Genomic DNA, 18,901 nt, shown 5'->3' on the forward strand with positions numbered 1-18,901 from the left:
GTGTCCTGACAGCCATTGAAAATTGATGTCATGTCCTTTGGATACGGTGCCGTGATACAGTAGACGGATCTCAGCAACAAGTTGTTCCTGAAACCCGCGACGTAACGCAGCTTGCACGGCTTGAAGGGCTGCTTTAGAGTCGGTGAAAACCGTCCAGTCATGTGGAGGTTCTTGACTGATGAACTCTACCGCAGCCCGTAAGGCTGCGAGTTCCGCACCAGCTGAAGATGTTGGATAGGTCGTCTTCACTTTCATGAAGACGGATCTGGCCGGTATCACCACCGACCCCGCAGAACTGGTCGAGTGAACGGATCCATGTGTGTAAACATGTATGCGGTGACTGTGGTAAGAATGCAGGTGATTCAATATCAGTTGTTTGAGAGCGGGCAGTGATACACCAGCTTTCTTCGTAGTTCCAGGAATATAGAGGTGAACCCGAGGTTCATGAAGACTCCATAAGGGTGAGAACGGTCTTGACGCCGGGGTGAACTCCGATGGAAGATATGCGCGATGGGCTTCAATGACTTTGGCGAATGCAGTACGCGGCCTAATTATTGGAAGTGTTGCGAGGTGATGAGAGGGAACCCGTGTGAGGTGCCGAATATGTGTTCTCATGGTGTCAACCACAATGTATGTAGTAACAGGATGTTCCCGAACAACAAGAACACTTGCTGCTGTTGATGCACATTTAGGCAGTCCAAGGCAGATACGGAGTGCTTGCGCTTGCACACTTTGAAGAGTCTTGATATTTGTCTTTCTAATGGAACTGAATATCGGAAGACTGTGCCGCATGTAGCCCAGAAATAGGGAACGGTGCAGTCGTAGCATCGAGCGCACTGATGCACCCCAGGACTTTCCCCCGAGGAAGTAGAGGACGTGGACAATCGCAATTAGTGTCTTTCTCATGTCGTAGATATGTGGACTCCAGGAGAGGTTCATGTCGATGACAACACCAAGGACGCGCTGGCTTCTCTCAAAGGGAATGGCTTCGCTATTGATGCGAATTGTGTAACGTGACATTATTTTGCGTGTGAACGCCGCAAGTTAACACTTTTCGGCCGAAATGTTCACGCTGTGCAAGCAAAGATAAGATGTCAATATCGATGCCGCCTTTTGAAGCCTTGCACGAACTTGAGGACCTCTCCCCCCTGATGCCCAAGTACAGATATCATCTATGCGCAAAGCGCCACTGCCCGCTTGGCCGTCTTCTGGTAGAAAATAATGTATTCACTGGCACGTCATAAGCACGCAGGCTATTTGAGCACGAAGATATAGGAAGATGAAGCGCAAAACCTAGCTCGAGGAAGATACAGAAGAAGTTGTTTTCTCGATATGCTGGCCGTACTTTCCGCTCTCGTGCTAAATTTCTTCCGGAGCCGTTTTCTACTCAAGCGTTAACGATCACTCGACGCGAGGCCTTGAGGAGGAACCCCTGGTACCATGACAAAGAGGGAGAGGGTTGGCTGGGAGGAAGATCCCGGCGCCAGCACAAGTCGCCTAGTCCTAACGCCAGAGTGTTCTCCCAAGCCGCGGGTCTACGACCGTAAGAGAGAACGGGAACAGTCTCGGTCGGGCAGCGAGGCAGCAAGCGCCGACCGCTCGCGACGCGAGAACGACGAGACCACTTCCCGGCGCCGCGCGGATCGATCGAACAACTGGAAGAAGACCTCAGATGAAGGCGCGGATGAAGAACGGGGTGATCGACAGAGCCCGGCTAAGCCAGGATCGAAAAAGACCGACAAGACTCCTCTGAGACCCAAAATGAAACGGCAGCTTGAAAAAGGAGGCGACCGCCAGAAGAGCATTAACTCATACCACGACGCGCGGGGTGCTGCTTCACCGGCTGCCGACGGAACACCAGACCCCCGACAAGAAGACAAGAAAGCCTCTGCGTCAGGCAGCCCAGCGAAATCCGCCGGCAAAGTCACGGACGGTGCCAAAAAAGAGCCGGCCCTCAGAAAGGGTCCTTCACTCGGCAAATCTAAACCTACTGGACTTGACTCGAGAAAGAAAGGCAGCCCTACAGAATCGCCGCCGAAGCAATCGAAGAGGTCGTCCCCTGCTACACCCAAGGTCGAGAGGGACGAAGACGAAGCGGGCGAGAACCAACAGCCGCAGCTCATTGGTGGATGGCTGAACATTCTGGTATGTGCCCAGCATTCATTCTTACCTGCATTTAATACCGTCTACTTGTGGGACGGAAACGCCTGCCTCCATTGCTGCTTCTGCCGTCGGCTGTGCCAGGCGTCAGCTTTGCCGAAGGACGTGGGGTGAATAGCAGCATAGTAATTCAAGCTTTTTATGCACATATTAGGACGCTTACTCGGTGCGGCAGAAAATATCAAGGCCATGGCGGTCCTGATTATTGATCTGCCACGTCATCTACAACTTTCTCATAAACATTACAGCACTCCTACAATTGGACTCACTGCTATGTATCACTATAGCTTATTGATTTTTTACATATTTATGATCACTGACAACCATTTTCCAATCGCTTGGTTGCTCCACAAACTGTTAGGCCGACTAAGAAACTTTTTCTCAGTTCACATTCGCACTGATTAAGGCCAGATTTCCAAAAACGCTGCTGCGCTACCTCCAAGGCCTAAGCACTGCCATCTTGGCGAAAGATTTCATGCTATCGTCATTTTCGCGAGTGGGGTTTGCGTGTGTACTTGTGGCGGAGTGGAAAGATCCTTAAAATACAGCGCAGCTGCAATCCTCGCAAAGTCCGCAATGAAATTCTTCACCCAGAATGCATTTGCAGCGCGGTGCACCCAGCGCTCCCTCTGGAAAGCACCCGGGTGGAGAAGGCGGAGATTCGGGCAACCATACTGGCTCCAAGGTGAGTGGCCAGAATCCTACGTCGTCCGGTAGCCCTGCCAAGGGCGACCACAGGTCGAGAGAGAGAGAGGGAAACAACTTTAATGAAACACCAGTCAATGAACGCCAGGAGAGAAAGTACATCTCCCCTGTCGCCCCTAGTCGTCGGCCGGAATCCCTTGGGACACAGCAGCAGCAAGGGCTTGACTGATGATGTCCTGCTGGATGTTAGGGTCTGGGCTGCAGGGCAAAGCCTCCCAGGATTCTTGACTGCGCGAGCTATCATACCTAGTGGGACATGTCCACACCATGTGGACCAAAGCTGCTTCCTCGTCGCTTAATTTGCCCTGTGATCTGAAGACTTCAGGGTGCCACATGCTGTAGAGTGGGAAAGAAAAAAAAATTGGCGGTGGTTTAGCTCTGGTTAAACCTGGAGTGACGCGATAGCTACAGATGACCGAGTGGAACTTGCCTAGTAACTGCAAAGTCAGTCTTTCGCCGCCTCGTTTCGCTGGGCGTGCCTTCTTCATCTTCGTCCCACTTGACACGGCGCATGCGCAAACCTGTGGCAGCTCGGTTTCGCCGGTGCGCCGCGCCGCCGGCAGCTGTGGTGGCGGCACCGCCACGCTGAAGGCTCTAAATGCTACCATTATGTAGGTATCGCTACAAAAAAATTGTGCAGCCCGTCCACCACACGAGATCAGGTATCACTGTTGAATAAAATAGGGCTTTTTGGCGGGCTAGTTGTCAGCACCCCGTCGATCCCACTGCACAAGGAGGAACTTGATTACCTGGATGACCACTTTCGTCCATGTTGTCACTTCGATCTTTCATTCCCTTCCGTCACCCTTACTGTACAACATGATGTACCATTGCTTCTTGTTTCTCTCTTTCTTTTTGGCTATGAATGTCAGTTCTCTATTCACTCACAGTTTCGAACTTCGTTTTCATACGCCATCTGACACGTTAAAGTGGCCCTTCATGCTCTTTATCAGCTGATAGTAACCCGACTGGCGCGGTTTTGTTTCTGTTTTGTGTGACCTTAAACCATTCTTGTCTGACAATAAACCTCAGCTGTTAGTTCACCGCCTGTGCTGTCGTGTCACGTCGTTGTCTTTTGCGCTGCTTCCTACACTTGAGCACCTATCGACTTGGATCGACTTATTTAGATTTTCATGAATCTATACACATGCACCGCCGAGCTCCAACCCTCCTCCGTTTCCACTCACCCCTTAAAGCCAAAAGTGACACAGGCGCGCCCTCCTACGTTGAAATCAACTGACAGGTCTGCGACTCGCAGGCAGAGAGAAAGCGGCAGGCGGCTCAAGAGGCGCGTGGCCAGCAGCACAGCGGCTCCCAGTCCTACTACGAGCATCCCTACGACACACCGCTCAGCGTGCATACGAGGGACCTGGAGAGCGAGACGGTAAGGGCTAATTACCGCCCTTAATCGGCATGTCTATCAGGGACTCTCAAAGGCCTTTTTGAGTGGGATGGCATTCGATGACATTTTCGCCCTTCGAAAATTGTCAAATCTTCTTGTAAATCATCTCTGCGCTACGGACATCCGGGAACTTGAGGAGTTGGTGCGCAATGTAGTTCCTGAACGCCCTTTTGAAAGTCAACTCCTGCTGATAACAATGCGTGGGGAAGCTTGGAAAATACACGGTGAATAAATACAGCGTTGTTACCATCCTGTTCTGTGGAACCGTCGTGGTATCAAATGTCGGTCATTAAATATACAAGGCTTCCTGGCTGTCGGCGATGTTAAAACGCAAACTGTCAGCAGTCCTCCTGGACAAAATGTCGCGGCGATGGTGATGCCATCTGGCCCTCCTCTCCTCACACTCATCCTAGAACCATTCCTTGCGATTTCTTCGCATGAAGTAATCGCCGAAGCCGTAATACCTGTAGGGATGAAACGGGGCAGTTTAGAGCTTTGGAGCAACCTGGTTCGAATATTGCGACTAATATCAAATACCCAGACAGACCGCTATTGCTGGATTTATTTCTTCAGTGCCTGTGCCACAGTCGCATGGCAGACTCTCGAATGAGTGTGACATCTATCGGAGAGCTGCTTTCTAATCCGTTGGCTAGACAGTGACGTGATCCGTGCCATTGGCGCGGTCTTCGTGATCATGCCGGAGAGAGAGAGTTTTACGGCGGTACCTGCGGCCGGAGAAGAAACGTGCGCTGACGTCGCACAGTACACGGGCCTCTATAATTTCGATGGAGGCAAAATTCAAGAGGCCCGTTTACTCTGCGATGTCAGTGCACGTTAAAGAACCTAAGGTGGCCTAAATTTTCGGAGCCCTTCACCACGGCGTCCCTCATAGCCTGAGTCACTCTGGGACATTAAACCCCCATAAACCATGAACCATCATAGCAGAAACTAGGAAAGTGGCAGTCTTAAAGCACAAAACCACTTTGTCGTCTTTAATCGGTTTGGAATAGCCTGACTCAAAGCCCCCGCATGACTTTGTTAGGCGATGCAGCCAGCAAAGGTGGTCAGACGTAGCCAACAGTGGCGTGGCACGTCAACAAAACGCAGCTTATTGCCTACAGGGACATCTGTCGTGATTTTTAAACCACGGGAGCACTCCCTCAAAATTTTGGACAGCCGCAAACTTATATGAGCGGTTAGAACCTACCACCAATATCAGATAATCGTCAGTGAATGTGAACGCCCTTAGAAACAATCCTGCTGATCACCATGCCACCTTCCTATCGATGTCACTAAAGATATTGCTGAGCACGCGTGCAACCCACGACCGAATGTACACACTAACGTTTCTGTGCTAAGAAAGCACCGTTACACCCGATTACCGTGTACTTCAGGAGAAAAAGACAAGGCTGGGCAAAATGGTTAACCGGAAACAAAACATCTGCTCATTAAGCCTATATGATTAATACCATATTTGGTGCACACGTTTGCCTCACACCATGATGTCATGTGGCAGCCAGGAAAACGTATCCTCAGCATCAATGCTAACAAAACTGTACCTTCCTGGATTTCCACTCATTATCGCATCAACAAATCCTTCGATTCGGGCACAAAAAAAGCTTTGTCACTTTCAGGGTAGCCATATGAGAGTCCAGACACCCAGCAACAGCCATTTGGCTTTATGAGCAGATGTGGTGTGTCTGTTGTACCGTTTTCAGAAATATCCCTTGTTACCCAATGTCCATGATCTTCGGGTGTAACATAAAGCTGGAGTGTGTATTGGGTCGAGGGTTCCATCTTTGCTTAGCAACATCTTGAGTGGTATCGATAGGAAGGTTCCGGGATGCTGTGGAGGACTATTGCTGAGGGCGTTCAGGTACGTCCACGATTATCTGATCTTGGTGGAATGTTCTAACCCTTCGAATAATATTGCGGCTGTCCTCAAGGTTTTAAGTAGTGCACTCATGGTTTAAAATTATCAACAGAGATTCATATTGACAATGAACTGCGTTTTCTCGCCATTTCTCGGAGGGCAATGTCGCACCATCTTTTCTGGCTGCTCCACCATTGCACTGTTAATTCCGCTTCAAGGCTACGAGTCAAGCCATCCTAAACCGATTAAAAGGGCGTAGCGGTTTAGTGAGTCAGGGCTATGACTTCTACTGCCTGTCACCACCTCACTGCAGAATGTTAAGCGTATAGGAGGTCGCCAACGTTAAACAAACCGCAGTCTCTCTGAACGCATCATTTCCAGCGCAAGTGAGAAAGGCCTCTGGTAGGCAAAATCGGTGGCCAACAGGCGGATTCGGGATGGTAGTCAGTATCGTAGGCAGGCTTTCATGCACTGTGTTCACAGGCTTTCCCGTGGTTTGAAGAGCTGGGCCAAGAAACGCGACGTTAGGGTTAACTTTTTGGGCTACATTGAAGCTCGCTGCATTTTGCTCCGAGCTCGAGAGAACTTGAGTGGCTAGTGGCTACACGAACGGGAGGGCAGCACAACAAAGCACGTGTCGCATTTAATCAGATATAGAAAGGGCGTTGTTAAGGGCCGATATCTTGCGGCAATTTATACGTTGGGCAGCTTGGCTGGTTTGTGAACGTGCGGCATTTTGAGTGTGCAAATTTACACGACAGTGCTTCTCTTGACCGTCTTTTAGTGCACTGCCACAATGTGCCCGGCACTTTCCGGGCAATACTATTCTATTTCCTCATGAGGAACAGGTAAACTGTGAGACAATGGAAGCCTTTTTATTATAAAAAACACTAAGCGATACGTCAGCCTTCAGCGGCCCTATCAGATAAAGAATTCTGCAACCTCGATAACCGGCTACCCTCTACACTTAAGTAGAATGATTTTTATTCCAGGCGTTTCAACTTGTCGCCATCGCGATATCCGTTGTCACCGGTTGTTTCTGCGCATGTATTCCTCCGCGTATTCATTAAATCTTGAGTTGCCTGTCAGCGCGCGTGGTGTCCTCCTTCTCTTTGAGTGTCCCGCGTAGTTTGCTCTGTTTCTTCATCGAAAGCATATGAAATTGTAACACGAAAAGATAATAAATGTGTACAACGCGTCTGCGTGAATTACACCAGCGCCATTAATAATGTGAAAGGCCAGTGGCCAGAGTTTTCACCAGACAGGGTTCGTGCTAGGCTACTCATATAATCAGAACGAGCAGATTGTCAAGAGCCAATAACAAATGTCAACCAAAGAACGCAAGCGCTTGCGCTGCGTGCTGCGTAGTGCGATCAATACAATGTGAAAAGGGCAATACAGGAAATCTTCTAGACCTGTTTGCGTGGAATCAATTCTTGTGCGGCTTATCGACGTCTAACCCTACAGCTCACAGTTCAATACGGCAATAATATAAGTTATATATTCCTCTACCTAGGTGTTTTCTATATTTGTATTCTACCATTTTATCCATTTTCGCTTGTAATTTTTTCTTAGAATTTCCCGCTATGTATCATAATTCAAAAAGCAGCAACGAGTATGTACTAAAATCCAATAATAATCTGAAGCTTTGTGATAACAACAAACGTCGGATATTTTGTACCAAACTTTATTCGAGCGTTGCATGGCCGGTCTCAACAAAGAGAGTTGCTCCACCGCAAGGAGTGACTCACTTTCGGCAAAGGCAGTACTGGGGCATCGAGACGATATCACGTCATTAAGCCTAAGGGCGACCTGGTTTTATCCCTAAAGACCTGCAAGAAATCCTTTATCGTTGGTACAAAATTGAGTATTGTTTTTACCCGGTCATGCCGCCAAAATATAGTATTTTATGCGCCAATACGCAGTGGAAGATTTATGAGTGCACGTTGTTGTGCGAGTCGGTCGTACATACTTAAGCAAGGGAAATGCGCTAAAAAAGACAAGGACGAGAAGGCCGGCGCATACTCGTGACTGAATTTATTAAGAAGAAATGCATGTATATACCTTTATGAATGCCAAGTCATTGCCTAAAGCGCACATGCCAGCAACCTTTTTTCTTTTTTATACAATTTTATTGACATTTTGCTTACGCAGTTATCCCCTCAACCGTCAATAAAAAAAAAGCCTCTGCCAGCTCCCGCTCCATCTGGTCACGGCTGCGCCTCAACATTTCAGTTCTAGCCAACAAACGCCGGCATGTCTTGCCAGGCGTAGCCAAAGTGCATGCACCCCATTGTAAGGGCAAATTGGAGCCTTTACCATTCTTCATCGAAAGTTGTTCTCCCAGTCGACCCGTTTGGCCCATGACTGGGAAACACCAGCTTTCGATGAAGAATGGGAAAGGGTCCAATTGTATAAAAAAGAAAAATGATTGCTGGCACGTGCGCTTTAGGCAACGATTTGGCATTCATAAAGGTATAAATACGTGTTTTTTTTTTCTGAATAAAGTTAGTGGCGAGTATGCGCCCGTCCTTGTTCCCTCCTCGTCCGTGTCTCTTTTAGCGCGTTTCCCCTGCTTTAACTTTAATAAACTTTCTTTTATCTCAGACAAGCATCCTAATGCCATCTCTTGTCATATTAACACTGCGTGTCTTGCAGCTTGTGCAGGAAGACGGCGGCTCTGACGTGGAAGAGGCCGAGGGCTGGTGGTGGTGGTGCACCTGCTCCAACGTGTGGCTGGGCGGCATCGTGTTCTCCATCGTGGTGGTGCTGCCCCTCGTCTTCATTCTGATGGGCTACAAGGGACGCATCTACCCACACGCGGGGCCCGACAACAACGCGTCGGAGGAGAGTAACCCGGGGGACGCTGTGACGCCTCGCACTTACTTTGCCTTCTTACATGCCATAATGACGTTACGGTGTTGTTGCCACCTTGTAGTCACAATTTATGCGATGTTGCCATCAAGTTACTTTTCATATCCGCCGCTCAACATTTTGTGTCACTACCTTTTCGACCAATCCGCGTTTTCTCGCACGGACGGCGGAAGCCTTAGGGCTTTCGCGTTAAATGATCTTTAAATATCACAATTAATCCCACGAGGATACCTTGAAAGGGCATTTAAGAATAAATTCGCGATGATTCCCTAAGCCTTTTTGTCGTAGAATAAATCACCTGAAAACATTTTCTTGCAGCACACTCGACTTGAAAGCAAGGATATCAGTACTGACGCAACGATAAGATACCCGGTATTACGTGCCTCTGTTCTTTGGCAGGAGAACTTGAACGAGCCTAAGAATAGTAGGGCTGTTGTTCAAGTCCTATTGAGCAGTTTAGTGGTCCATCATCGACTAAGACGCAGTTAAAGAAAGGTTGTGGAAAAAAACGGCATCGATTTACCAACGAAATATTAAACCTATTATAAAATCACTCAGTAGCTTCCCGAAATGAGAACTTCCGTGCTCAGTGGTTGATACAGGAAATAGAGGGAAAGTGCATCATAAGGGGGCCTAGCACTTTTATGCATGCTGTGCAGATAGTTTTTGCAGCCAATCAGCTACACAAGTGAGAGTTGTGAGACAGCCCCATTAGCCTGCCAGTACACACTTTATCTCTGAAGGGTAAGAAGGTGCGGTCTTTCCTGCCAGAGATTTAAATCGATCTCAGTGCTCTATAAGAAGTTCTACAGGATCCGCGATTCAACCCGGCACCAAGGATGCTTTAATAAAAAAAAAGCAGTTGTTTCAGGGAAACCCGAAAAATTATATAGCATGGTTTTGAAGAAGATAACACAGTATAAACAAAATAAAATCTCCATTCACCTGTGCTAGTGGAGGTTTGTAACAGCGCCTTATTTTCAATTGTAGAAGCCCTTACAAATATGGTATATAGACAGTCTATAGACTTCATAGCAGCGTACAAGCGTAGTCTATAGACAGTCTATAGACTATATTGCCTTCCTATAGATATTTATTATTGTTTATTTGTATTTTCTATAGACTGTTCTCTAGGGTTTGTCTATGGAGAGTCTATAGACTTTATAGCCTGAAGCCTATGTAGAGTCTATAGACTGTCTTAAGAAATTCTTCTAAGGGAGGACTTGCGGAGACGAGGATTTGTTGCCGTTAGCATTCTCGGACACAGAGCAAACTGCTGTGCCATGCTCTCTCCAGCCACTGCGACTGGTGCTAAGGCCCTTCATCGCTTGGAACTAACTTTTTCACCATGCACGTCTTGTATAGCGACGCTAGACTGGACCAAGACACGAGTGAGTGTATAAACATGGGAGCGTGTGTGGTCAAGCTATCGTCGGCAGGGCGTCTAGCATCTAGTGGTGCGAGATGAAAGCGTTCAACACTTCCGATGCATTCACTACGTGCCTGCGATGACAGGCTGCCTGCATGTGCCTAAATAAAATAGGGAATTTTAAATAGACACAGTTAGCGGAAAAATTGGCAGCGGTTTAACTTGGCTAAACCTGGAATTCAGCGAAAAGCAAGTACGCTTGCTAGGCGTTTGAGGCTCGGCCATGGCAGCTCCGCTACACGCTCGCGACAGCCGTTCTATATATACCCACACGACCACGTGACTATATGACGAGGTATCACATTGTCTTACGATGCCCCCATCAGATGTCATCACGTGGCTTCACATCACCCCATCGGATGTTCTTAAGGTCAGAGGTCAACCCGAAGGTCACCCAATGCCAAAGGTCAGAGGTCAAGTCAAGGTCAGATGTCAAAGGTCAACTATAGATCATGTGTGAAGGTCAGGGGTCAAGGTTTCGGCACCATAACTGTACCACATATGGTCATACATGGCTAACGTGGTTGGGCTGAAGGTCGTTCAAGGTCCTTCTCCGGCCGACGCGACGACTGCTTTACCTAGCGTAGTGAAGCTTTTCGCTTTAATAATAGTCTAAATTGGGACAGATCTCTGCAGAGAGGCCCCCACAGCACAGTAAAGACACAGCAAGGGTCCACAAGTATGTGGCAGGCTGCAGGTCATTTGATGAATGATCTCGCTTTTCGAATAAACATTCATAAATCGGTTAATATCGCTTGCCTCCTCCTGTGAAGCCTGCACTTTCTGCATAGTAGGTATGAGTCTTCTTTTATTCATTAAAACCGGTCGCTCCGGTTTGAATTCCATCTACCAAAGAGAGCAGACGACATGCCGTTGCCGTTGCAAGCATTGTGTTTTATGATAAATCTATAAATACCGCAAGAGCTGTAGAAATGTCAATATAAATTTCATCATTTCCTAGCCGCGCGCCCAAATACCTACTAATTTTTTTAGGGCGTCACTACTTATTAGCTCGGAGTTGGTCAAATGTTTTAGGGTAATCCACCAAGGTGGAGTGGATTTGCAATAAGGGAGTAATTATTCATTGGCATCCACCCGAACGCACCATTCGGCTACAGAGGAAAGCTACACAACTTTCTCAGAAACTTCGTAGTTAAAAGAAAGAAAAATCAGTCCTTAAAGAAAAACCAGCCACTATAGCGGCCCTTATGCGAGTCGATTAGCCCCAACGCAGCCGCCGTTATATTGATTCCGACAGGAGAAACTCGAGGATGATAGCTCTCGCTGTGAACGGGATGACGGCAGTTTGGCGAACGTAAAAAAATGAACTACAGCCAATGCAACTATTACCTTTTCAGTACTTCAAGGGAGCAGAATTAGAACGTTCTAAAGTAGACGTGTTGAGAGGGTGACGATTACAGATGTAGGTACATATTTTTGCTCCCCCCCCCCCAAAAAAAAAAAACCTGAAGAATTTATTGATGCGAAACATGATGATTATGAATTTTCATGGCACAAGAGCGTTTATGGCGAGAGATGCCATGGCACAAGGTATATTGTATTTCTCAAGGTGGGGGTCAAAGTCCCATTTTCCAATCACTTCACCCCTGATTAACCGAGCACCAGTTCAGGGGAAAGCTTGTACCCATTGCATCACCGGTGGGTACCCGGCGGTGCTGGGGATCGAACCCCGCACCTCCCGCATGCGAGGCGGATGCACAATCCAACAGGCCACCGCTGCGGTTCTAATGCGAAAGCATTACTAGGCTATGTCCCGTGTTTCGTGTCCCTAAAACTTGTCCGCACGATTACGTCGTTCTGCGACGATAAATGGGACGGTGTTCTGTGGCGATAAAGGTTTTTAAAGAGCGAGCGGAGAATTTAAGCTCGTAAACCAATTTTCCTCTGTGGTCTTGGATACAAGATCAAGCTACGCACGGCAAGAGTGCGAGCGGTAGAGATACGCCCGTGAAATGGGTTTCTGCTTCACATTTTGTCCATTTTTCCGCGAGACGGCGGAAGATCATTCGCGCTGCGAACAACTGTGTGCGCGGATGTGTCGGCTTCGTCGGCGTGTTCTATCGTGGCTTGCGCTTTCATCGAAATCCAACTTTATCGCCCACTTGCGGTAACTATGCACGATTACTTTTTATTCATTTGGTCTCTAAGCAGAGCAGTGTGTAATGAACAGATTATGTGCTCAGCGACAAACTTATTCCCGTTTGTAAGCTGCGCTACAAGCAGCGGAAGCCATCGGGTTCTCGAATAATGCCGCTCATGTCTGTGCCGCTGTCTCCAAACGCGCGAAAAGGCAGTCGGTGTGAAACCCGTGACGATAAGCCGCTCCTCGCGAGCTCTCTGCTGGCTTTTTCGTGTTGCAATGTAGATGCGCGGCCAGAAATATCGCTTAGCCGCTGAACGACGGCCGAAATAGAACTGTGGATTAGTTAGCGCCGTGTCAGCTCGATTTACTTGGCACCTCCGGAAAACGCACACTCACATTCTGAGGTGCGTCACATTTATTTTTTAATGTTTCTGTCATCTCCTGTCCGGACCGTGAAGTGCTGTTCATTGAAAGGTGTGCATTGCGTGTTAAGTGCAGACGCTCGCTCGGTGCGCGTCGGGGACGGCGACGTTTCACCAAAGATGTTTTGTAACTCTGTAGACTGAAGCACGGGACGTTTGTCAAAGTTGTACTCAAGCGCGGCGCTGGAGGAATGCTTGTAGTGTGATGGCCGAATAAACGTCGATGCCGGCACGAATGGACAGCGTTTACAAACAGCACAAAGAACCTACGAGCTGCATCCCGTCTCCCCTTTCGTTCCACACATATGGATTCGCCCGTCCTTGTTATCCCAGCCGTTGTCCGCCGCCGTTCGCCAGCGGGCACTACATTTTGAAAGCTGAGTAAAGGTCGCCTCGACAAGGTATGGCTTACATTTTGTTCCGAAAGGCTCGTTCATGAACCCCGCTCACGCGTGCACAAATTTCTCCAATATCATTTGTGCGAGAGGCAGTGTGTGCTTTTCTGATCTCAGACTACTACAATGCGAAAACGTTAACGTAATTAGACGCTTCTTTGCCCAAGCGTATGCAATTCAGCTCGCGCAGTGTTGTGACTGTGCCTTCTGATGAAGACGTTCTTTCATTGAAATAGTTCCTGCTTTGAGAACCTTCGTTGCTTTCGTTGATTTTTATAGCAATGGTAGGTTAGGGTACCTGTATGCAAGAACCTACTTTTTACTCTGTTCGGGCTGCACTTTACGGAATAAAACTGAGTGAATTTTAGACGGCATTTCATAGTGACAGTAATGCGCATGTTGTCTCAAGTTTTACACCTGTTTTTGAAACGGCGCAGCGGCAGCTATTATGAGCTGTTTTTGAGGATAATGAGGATAATGAGCGCGACATAAAGCGCTGCTACCCGCTTGTTTCTAAGAGCGCGCGCTGATGCTTGAGTATGCTGTTCCGTCTTGGTGGTGCAAGTTATGGGCGCATAACGGTGAGCTGGTCTGTCTGGTAGGTTTTGCATGGCTTGTGCCCGCTTGAGTATCGGCGAACGTACCAGGCTTCATGCAGGGTGGTGCTTCGAAGCGCTTCTTCAATAGCGGGTATAAGAATAAATGCTGACATAATATTCTGCTGGTATCCCTGTGTAAGGAGCACTGAATGTACATTTTATCGAAGTGGTATTCTCAACAGCTCGTAACGAGTCAATCTTGATATGTGGCACAATTCTTCGGGGTCATCTGTTTTGAATTAGTGTAAAAAAATTACCGCCACCGTCTGGAAGACGGTGAAGTAACTAGCATTAGCTGTTTGGTAGCGCCATCTATCATGCATGCGTTGTACTACCACGTTATTAGGCTACTTTTCCATGCCTCACGGCGAGCGGGCGCCTACCGCCTTGAGGTCGGATATTTTTGACCAATTTTGGCCGAGAAAGTTTTTCGACTCTTCGGAGGGCCATTTTCCTTTACCTCAAGGCGGTAGGTGCCCGTTCGCCATGAGGTATGGAACTGTGAGCTGTCCAGTGCTGACTTCACGGCCACCATGTTCAGCCTAATCATAACTAAGTATTAACCTAATTAAGCGATAATGGTGCCTAACGTGTTCTACTCATCGAGCCCGTTAGGAATATGACATCAGTGAGATCATGATGCTATCGGTTACTTAATTATAAGCAATAAATATAAGCCTCACCATACCTAATATTAACTTCATTAGTTAATTTTGGTGTCTTATGTCATCTAAAGGATTATAAATATCTAATTCGTTTTGTGATGACCTCAATAATTACTGAGTTCTAAGCGATTGAACAGTTACGTGAATAGTTCGTTATGACGCCACAAAATCAGCGACGTCACCAATCAATCACCAATTCGATATACTAATGACGCCGCCAGTCAATCACCAATTGAGTTGCTATATCGATTTACTGTGGGGGCCACCATCATGAATTCCTCGGACTCGGAAAATTTGACGCCGAGCTTATGCTCTTAAAAGAATGCCGTACAGAGATCAGTAGCGGCAGTGGGTATTCAGTGCCGACGTAGGGTGCTCCAGAGTTTATCGGTCTTATAGTGACTTCCAATCGCAGAGTCGGAGCACTTCTGGAGCAACGATTTCTGCTCTTTTCGTAGCAACTGTATTCCAAACGCAGATCTGAGGCACGGATCGCGTCTTCCAATCGTAGACAGGGAGCGGTCGCCGAGCCGAGATTGCTCCGTGGAGCAGTCGGGACTGCTCCGCCGAAATTGGCGGATCAGACCGGAAGTTTGCGTGACGTTCTTATTCAGCGGCGATAGCGGCGCCCTACAAGCTCTGGCCTGCATGCTCTGGCTAGAGCAAGTGTACTCCAATCGCAATTTCAGGTCACGCGCTCTGCGCCGGATTCAGGCGCTCTGCCACAGAGCGTGCAGACCGCTACGGGCCTGCGATTGGAATTCACCATTAGTTACCATGTTTTATGAAAACCGCTTAAGATTTGTCGTGCGAGTTTACTGAACCGATGAAGCCGGCGTGACGGCTCGGTGATCATCGTGTTCGTCTGGTGACCTGATAGGTGCAGGTTCGATCCCGGAGTCAGCGGTCATATTTTGATAGAGGTGAAATGCTATAGGCCTGTGTACTATGCTATGTCAGTGCACAGTAAAAAAACCGCAGGTGGTTGAAATTATCCGCAGCCTTTCACTACAGCGTCTCTCGAAGCCTGAGTCGCCTTGGGTATTTGAACCCGATAAAACCCAACCAAAAGGTCAAGATTACCTTTTAGAATAGGATAGTCAGGGTATGTCTTGCGTTGTAAAGCATTGTGTAGAGATGGAGTGACTTTTTTTTTCAGTTCCCCTCATATGATTTTTTTTCCTTTGCGCTGTACAGGTCAACATGCCCGGATGACTGACTGCAGACAACAGATCGCAAGAACGCTTCTGAGGAAACTATTCGGACCATTACTTTCAGCATTTATTTGTATAATGTGCTGCATTCTTATGATGCATGTATTGCATATTCCCAGCCTGAATAGCTTGGAAATAAACTAAATTTGTAAGTATATTGATCGTGATGTTATCTGTGAAGACCTCGTGGTGACCTTTTTAATGGTTGTAGACTGTATATATACAGTCTATAGACAACAATCTAATTAAGTTTTAGTTGACAGAAGTCTATGCACTGTCTGTAGACAAAGATCAATAGCATTGCTAGGCCATATAGTTATGCAATGTCTATAGGAAATGTATGGACATAAGTCTGTAGATCCTCTATAGACTGTCTATAGAGCTGTGTCTATTAGACTCGGCAGACATTTGTTTAGACACACAAGTCTGCTAAAAGGGTATGGCCATAAATCTATATACTGTCTAGAGACTGGTCTATAGGATTTGTCTGTAGAAAGCCTTTAGACTTCATAGACTAAAGTATATTGTCTAAAGAAATATTTGTAAGTGCGGCGACGAGCGACATCGGCCAGGCGCGGCGACTGGGCGGTTGGTGAATATCTATAGACTGCCCTTCGACAAATGCACAGGAAGTGTATAAACATATGTCTATAGATCATCTGTAGTCTGTCAATAAACCTGTGTCTACCAGACTTTCAGTGGACATTTGTCTGTATACTACCTATAAACAGAAATCTAAAGGAAATGTATGGACATAAGTCTGTAGATCCTCTATAGACAGTCTATAGACCTGTGTCTATTAGACTCGGCAGACATTTGTTTAGACACACAAGTCTGCTAAAAGGGTATGGCTATAAATCTATATACTGTCTAGAGACTGGTCTATAGGATTTGTCTGTAGAAAGCCTTTAGACTTCATAGACTAAAGTATATTGTCTAAATAAATATTTGTAAGTGCGGCGACGAGCGACATCGGCCAGGCGCGGCGACTGGGCGGTTGGTGAATATCTATAGACTGCCCTTCGACAAATGCACAGGAAGTGTATAAACATATGTCTATAGATCATATGTAGTCTGTCAATAAACCTGTGTCTACCAGACTTTCAGTGGACATTTGTCTGTATACTACCTATAAACAGAAATCTAAAGGAAATGTATGGACATAAGTCTGTAGATCCTCTATAGACAGTCTATAGACCTGTGTCTATTAGACTCAGCAGACATTTGTTTAGACACACAAGTCTGCTAAAAGGGTATGGCTATAAATCTATATACTGTCTAGAGACTGGTCTATAGGATTTGTCTGTAGAAAGCCTTTAGACTTCATAGACTAAAGTATATTGTCTAAAGAAATATTTGTAAGTGCGGCGACGAGCGACATCGGCCAGGCGCGGCGACTGGGCGGTTGGTGAATATCTATAGACTGCCCTTCGACAAATGCACAGGAAGTGTATAAACATATGTCTATAGATCATATGTAGTCTGTCAATAAACCTGTGTCTACCAGACTTTCAGTGGACATTTGTCTGTATACTACCTATAAACAGAAATCTAAAGGAAATGTATGGACATAAGTCTGTAGATCCTCTATAGACAGTCTATAGACCTGTGTCTATTAGACTCAGCAGACATTTGTTTAGACACACAAGTCTGCTAAAAGGGTATGGCTATAAATCTATATACTGTCTAGAGACTGGTCTATAGGATTTGTCTGTAGAAAGCCTTTAGACTTCATAGACTAAAGTATATTGTCTAAAGAAATATTTGTAAGTGCGGCGACGAGCGACATCGGCCAGGCGCGGCGACTGGGCGGTTGGTGAATATCTATAGACTGCCCTTCGACAAATGCACAGGAAGTGTATAAACATATGTCTATAGATCATATGTAGTCTGTCAATAAACCTGTGTCTACCAGACTTTCAGTGGACATTGGTCTGTATACTACCTATAAACAGAAATCTAAAGGAAATGTATGGACATAAGTCTGTAGATCCTCTATAGACAGTCTATAGACCTGTGTCTATTAGACTCAGCAGACATTTGTTTAGACACACAAGTCTGCTAAAAGGGTATGGCTATAAATCTATATACTGTCTAGAGACTGGTCTATAGGATTTGTCTGTAGAAAGCCTTTAGACTTCATAGACTAAAGTATATTGTCTAAAGAAATATTTGTAAGTGCGGCGACGAGCGACATCGGCCAGGCGCGGCGACTGGGCTGTTGGTGGGCTGATCAGCAATATATGTTTACGCTTTCGCTGACGCACCAGCCCGCACCAGAATGGACGGCCTAGCTAAACCTTCAGGTCGATCAGACAACGCAGTGGTCGACGCAGATTGCGCAGTGGTACGGCGGTTAAGTGATGCGCCACTGCCCTGCGATGGCAGGTGCTCCCAGCGGTGGGCCTTGTGCGACCCAGGTTGCTCATCCTGAACGACCAGTCAGTAATCTAACTGCCATTCCACGGCGGTCAGTTTTCTCACAATGCTCACAATGGGCAGATTGTGGTAAGGCCACAGTTAGTCCCGTGGCTTATGTGGCACACTGAGTTGTCTCAGGAGATTTTTCGCTCAACACCTGCGCCGACGACACCGGATTTCCTACAAAACGGGAGCCTTAACTCTGTCGCGTTAATAAACGGTTGTTCGAAAAATAGCTTACATAGGCAGCGAAACATTGGAGGTGGTGAACGAACGCGTCTACTTACGGCAGTTAGTAAACGCTGATCCGGACCACGAGATTGAAGTGCATTTGGCACGCACTCGCAAATCATCAATGTCAGTTTACCAATATCTCTCAAACAGGAAGTATGTAACGGCTGTATCTTAACATGCACAGCAAACAGGCCAACGAAGTGCCTTGATATTCATTGAGGAGAGCACACTAACCTGTGCAGAGGAAAATGATAGGTGTGACGTCAGGTGACCGGAAAAGAGCAGAGTGGGTAGGTGAACAAACGCGAGCTAATGACATCGTAGCCAAAAATATTAAGAAATGAGCACGCGCAAACCGTGCAATGCGAATACAATTGGTGACGGTTAACGGTAGCGGACCAAAT

General features: G+C 47.0%; 1 protein-coding gene across 1 annotated transcript; it reads left to right on the forward strand.

The window, feature by feature from the left end:
- The first annotated feature begins 3,726 nt into the window (after positions 1-3,726).
- LOC144109613 (uncharacterized) lies at positions 3,727-9,706 on the forward strand. Its single transcript, XM_077642432.1, has 4 exons — positions 3,727-3,732; positions 4,109-4,249; positions 8,799-9,008; positions 9,674-9,706. Exons 1-4 carry the CDS (start codon positions 3,727-3,729, stop codon positions 9,704-9,706), a joined length of 390 nt encoding a protein of 129 aa, XP_077498558.1.
- Positions 9,707-18,901: the final 9,195 nt, after the last annotated feature.

Source organism: Amblyomma americanum, chromosome 11, assembly GCF_052857255.1.
Source record: "Amblyomma americanum isolate KBUSLIRL-KWMA chromosome 11, ASM5285725v1, whole genome shotgun sequence".
Lineage (NCBI taxonomy): Eukaryota > Metazoa > Arthropoda > Arachnida > Ixodida > Ixodidae > Amblyomma > Amblyomma americanum.

Excerpts from the sequence above, each read along its gene's own strand:
- LOC144109613 (XM_077642432.1), top strand. Across the intron at positions 4,250-8,798 it reads GGGACCTGGAGAGCGAGACG|CTTGTGCAGGAAGACGGCGG; the intron begins GTAAGGGCTAAT and ends CGTGTCTTGCAG. Across the intron at positions 9,009-9,673 it reads AGAGTAACCCGGGGGACGCT|ATAGTTTTTGCAGCCAATCA; the intron begins GTGACGCCTCGC and ends CATGCTGTGCAG.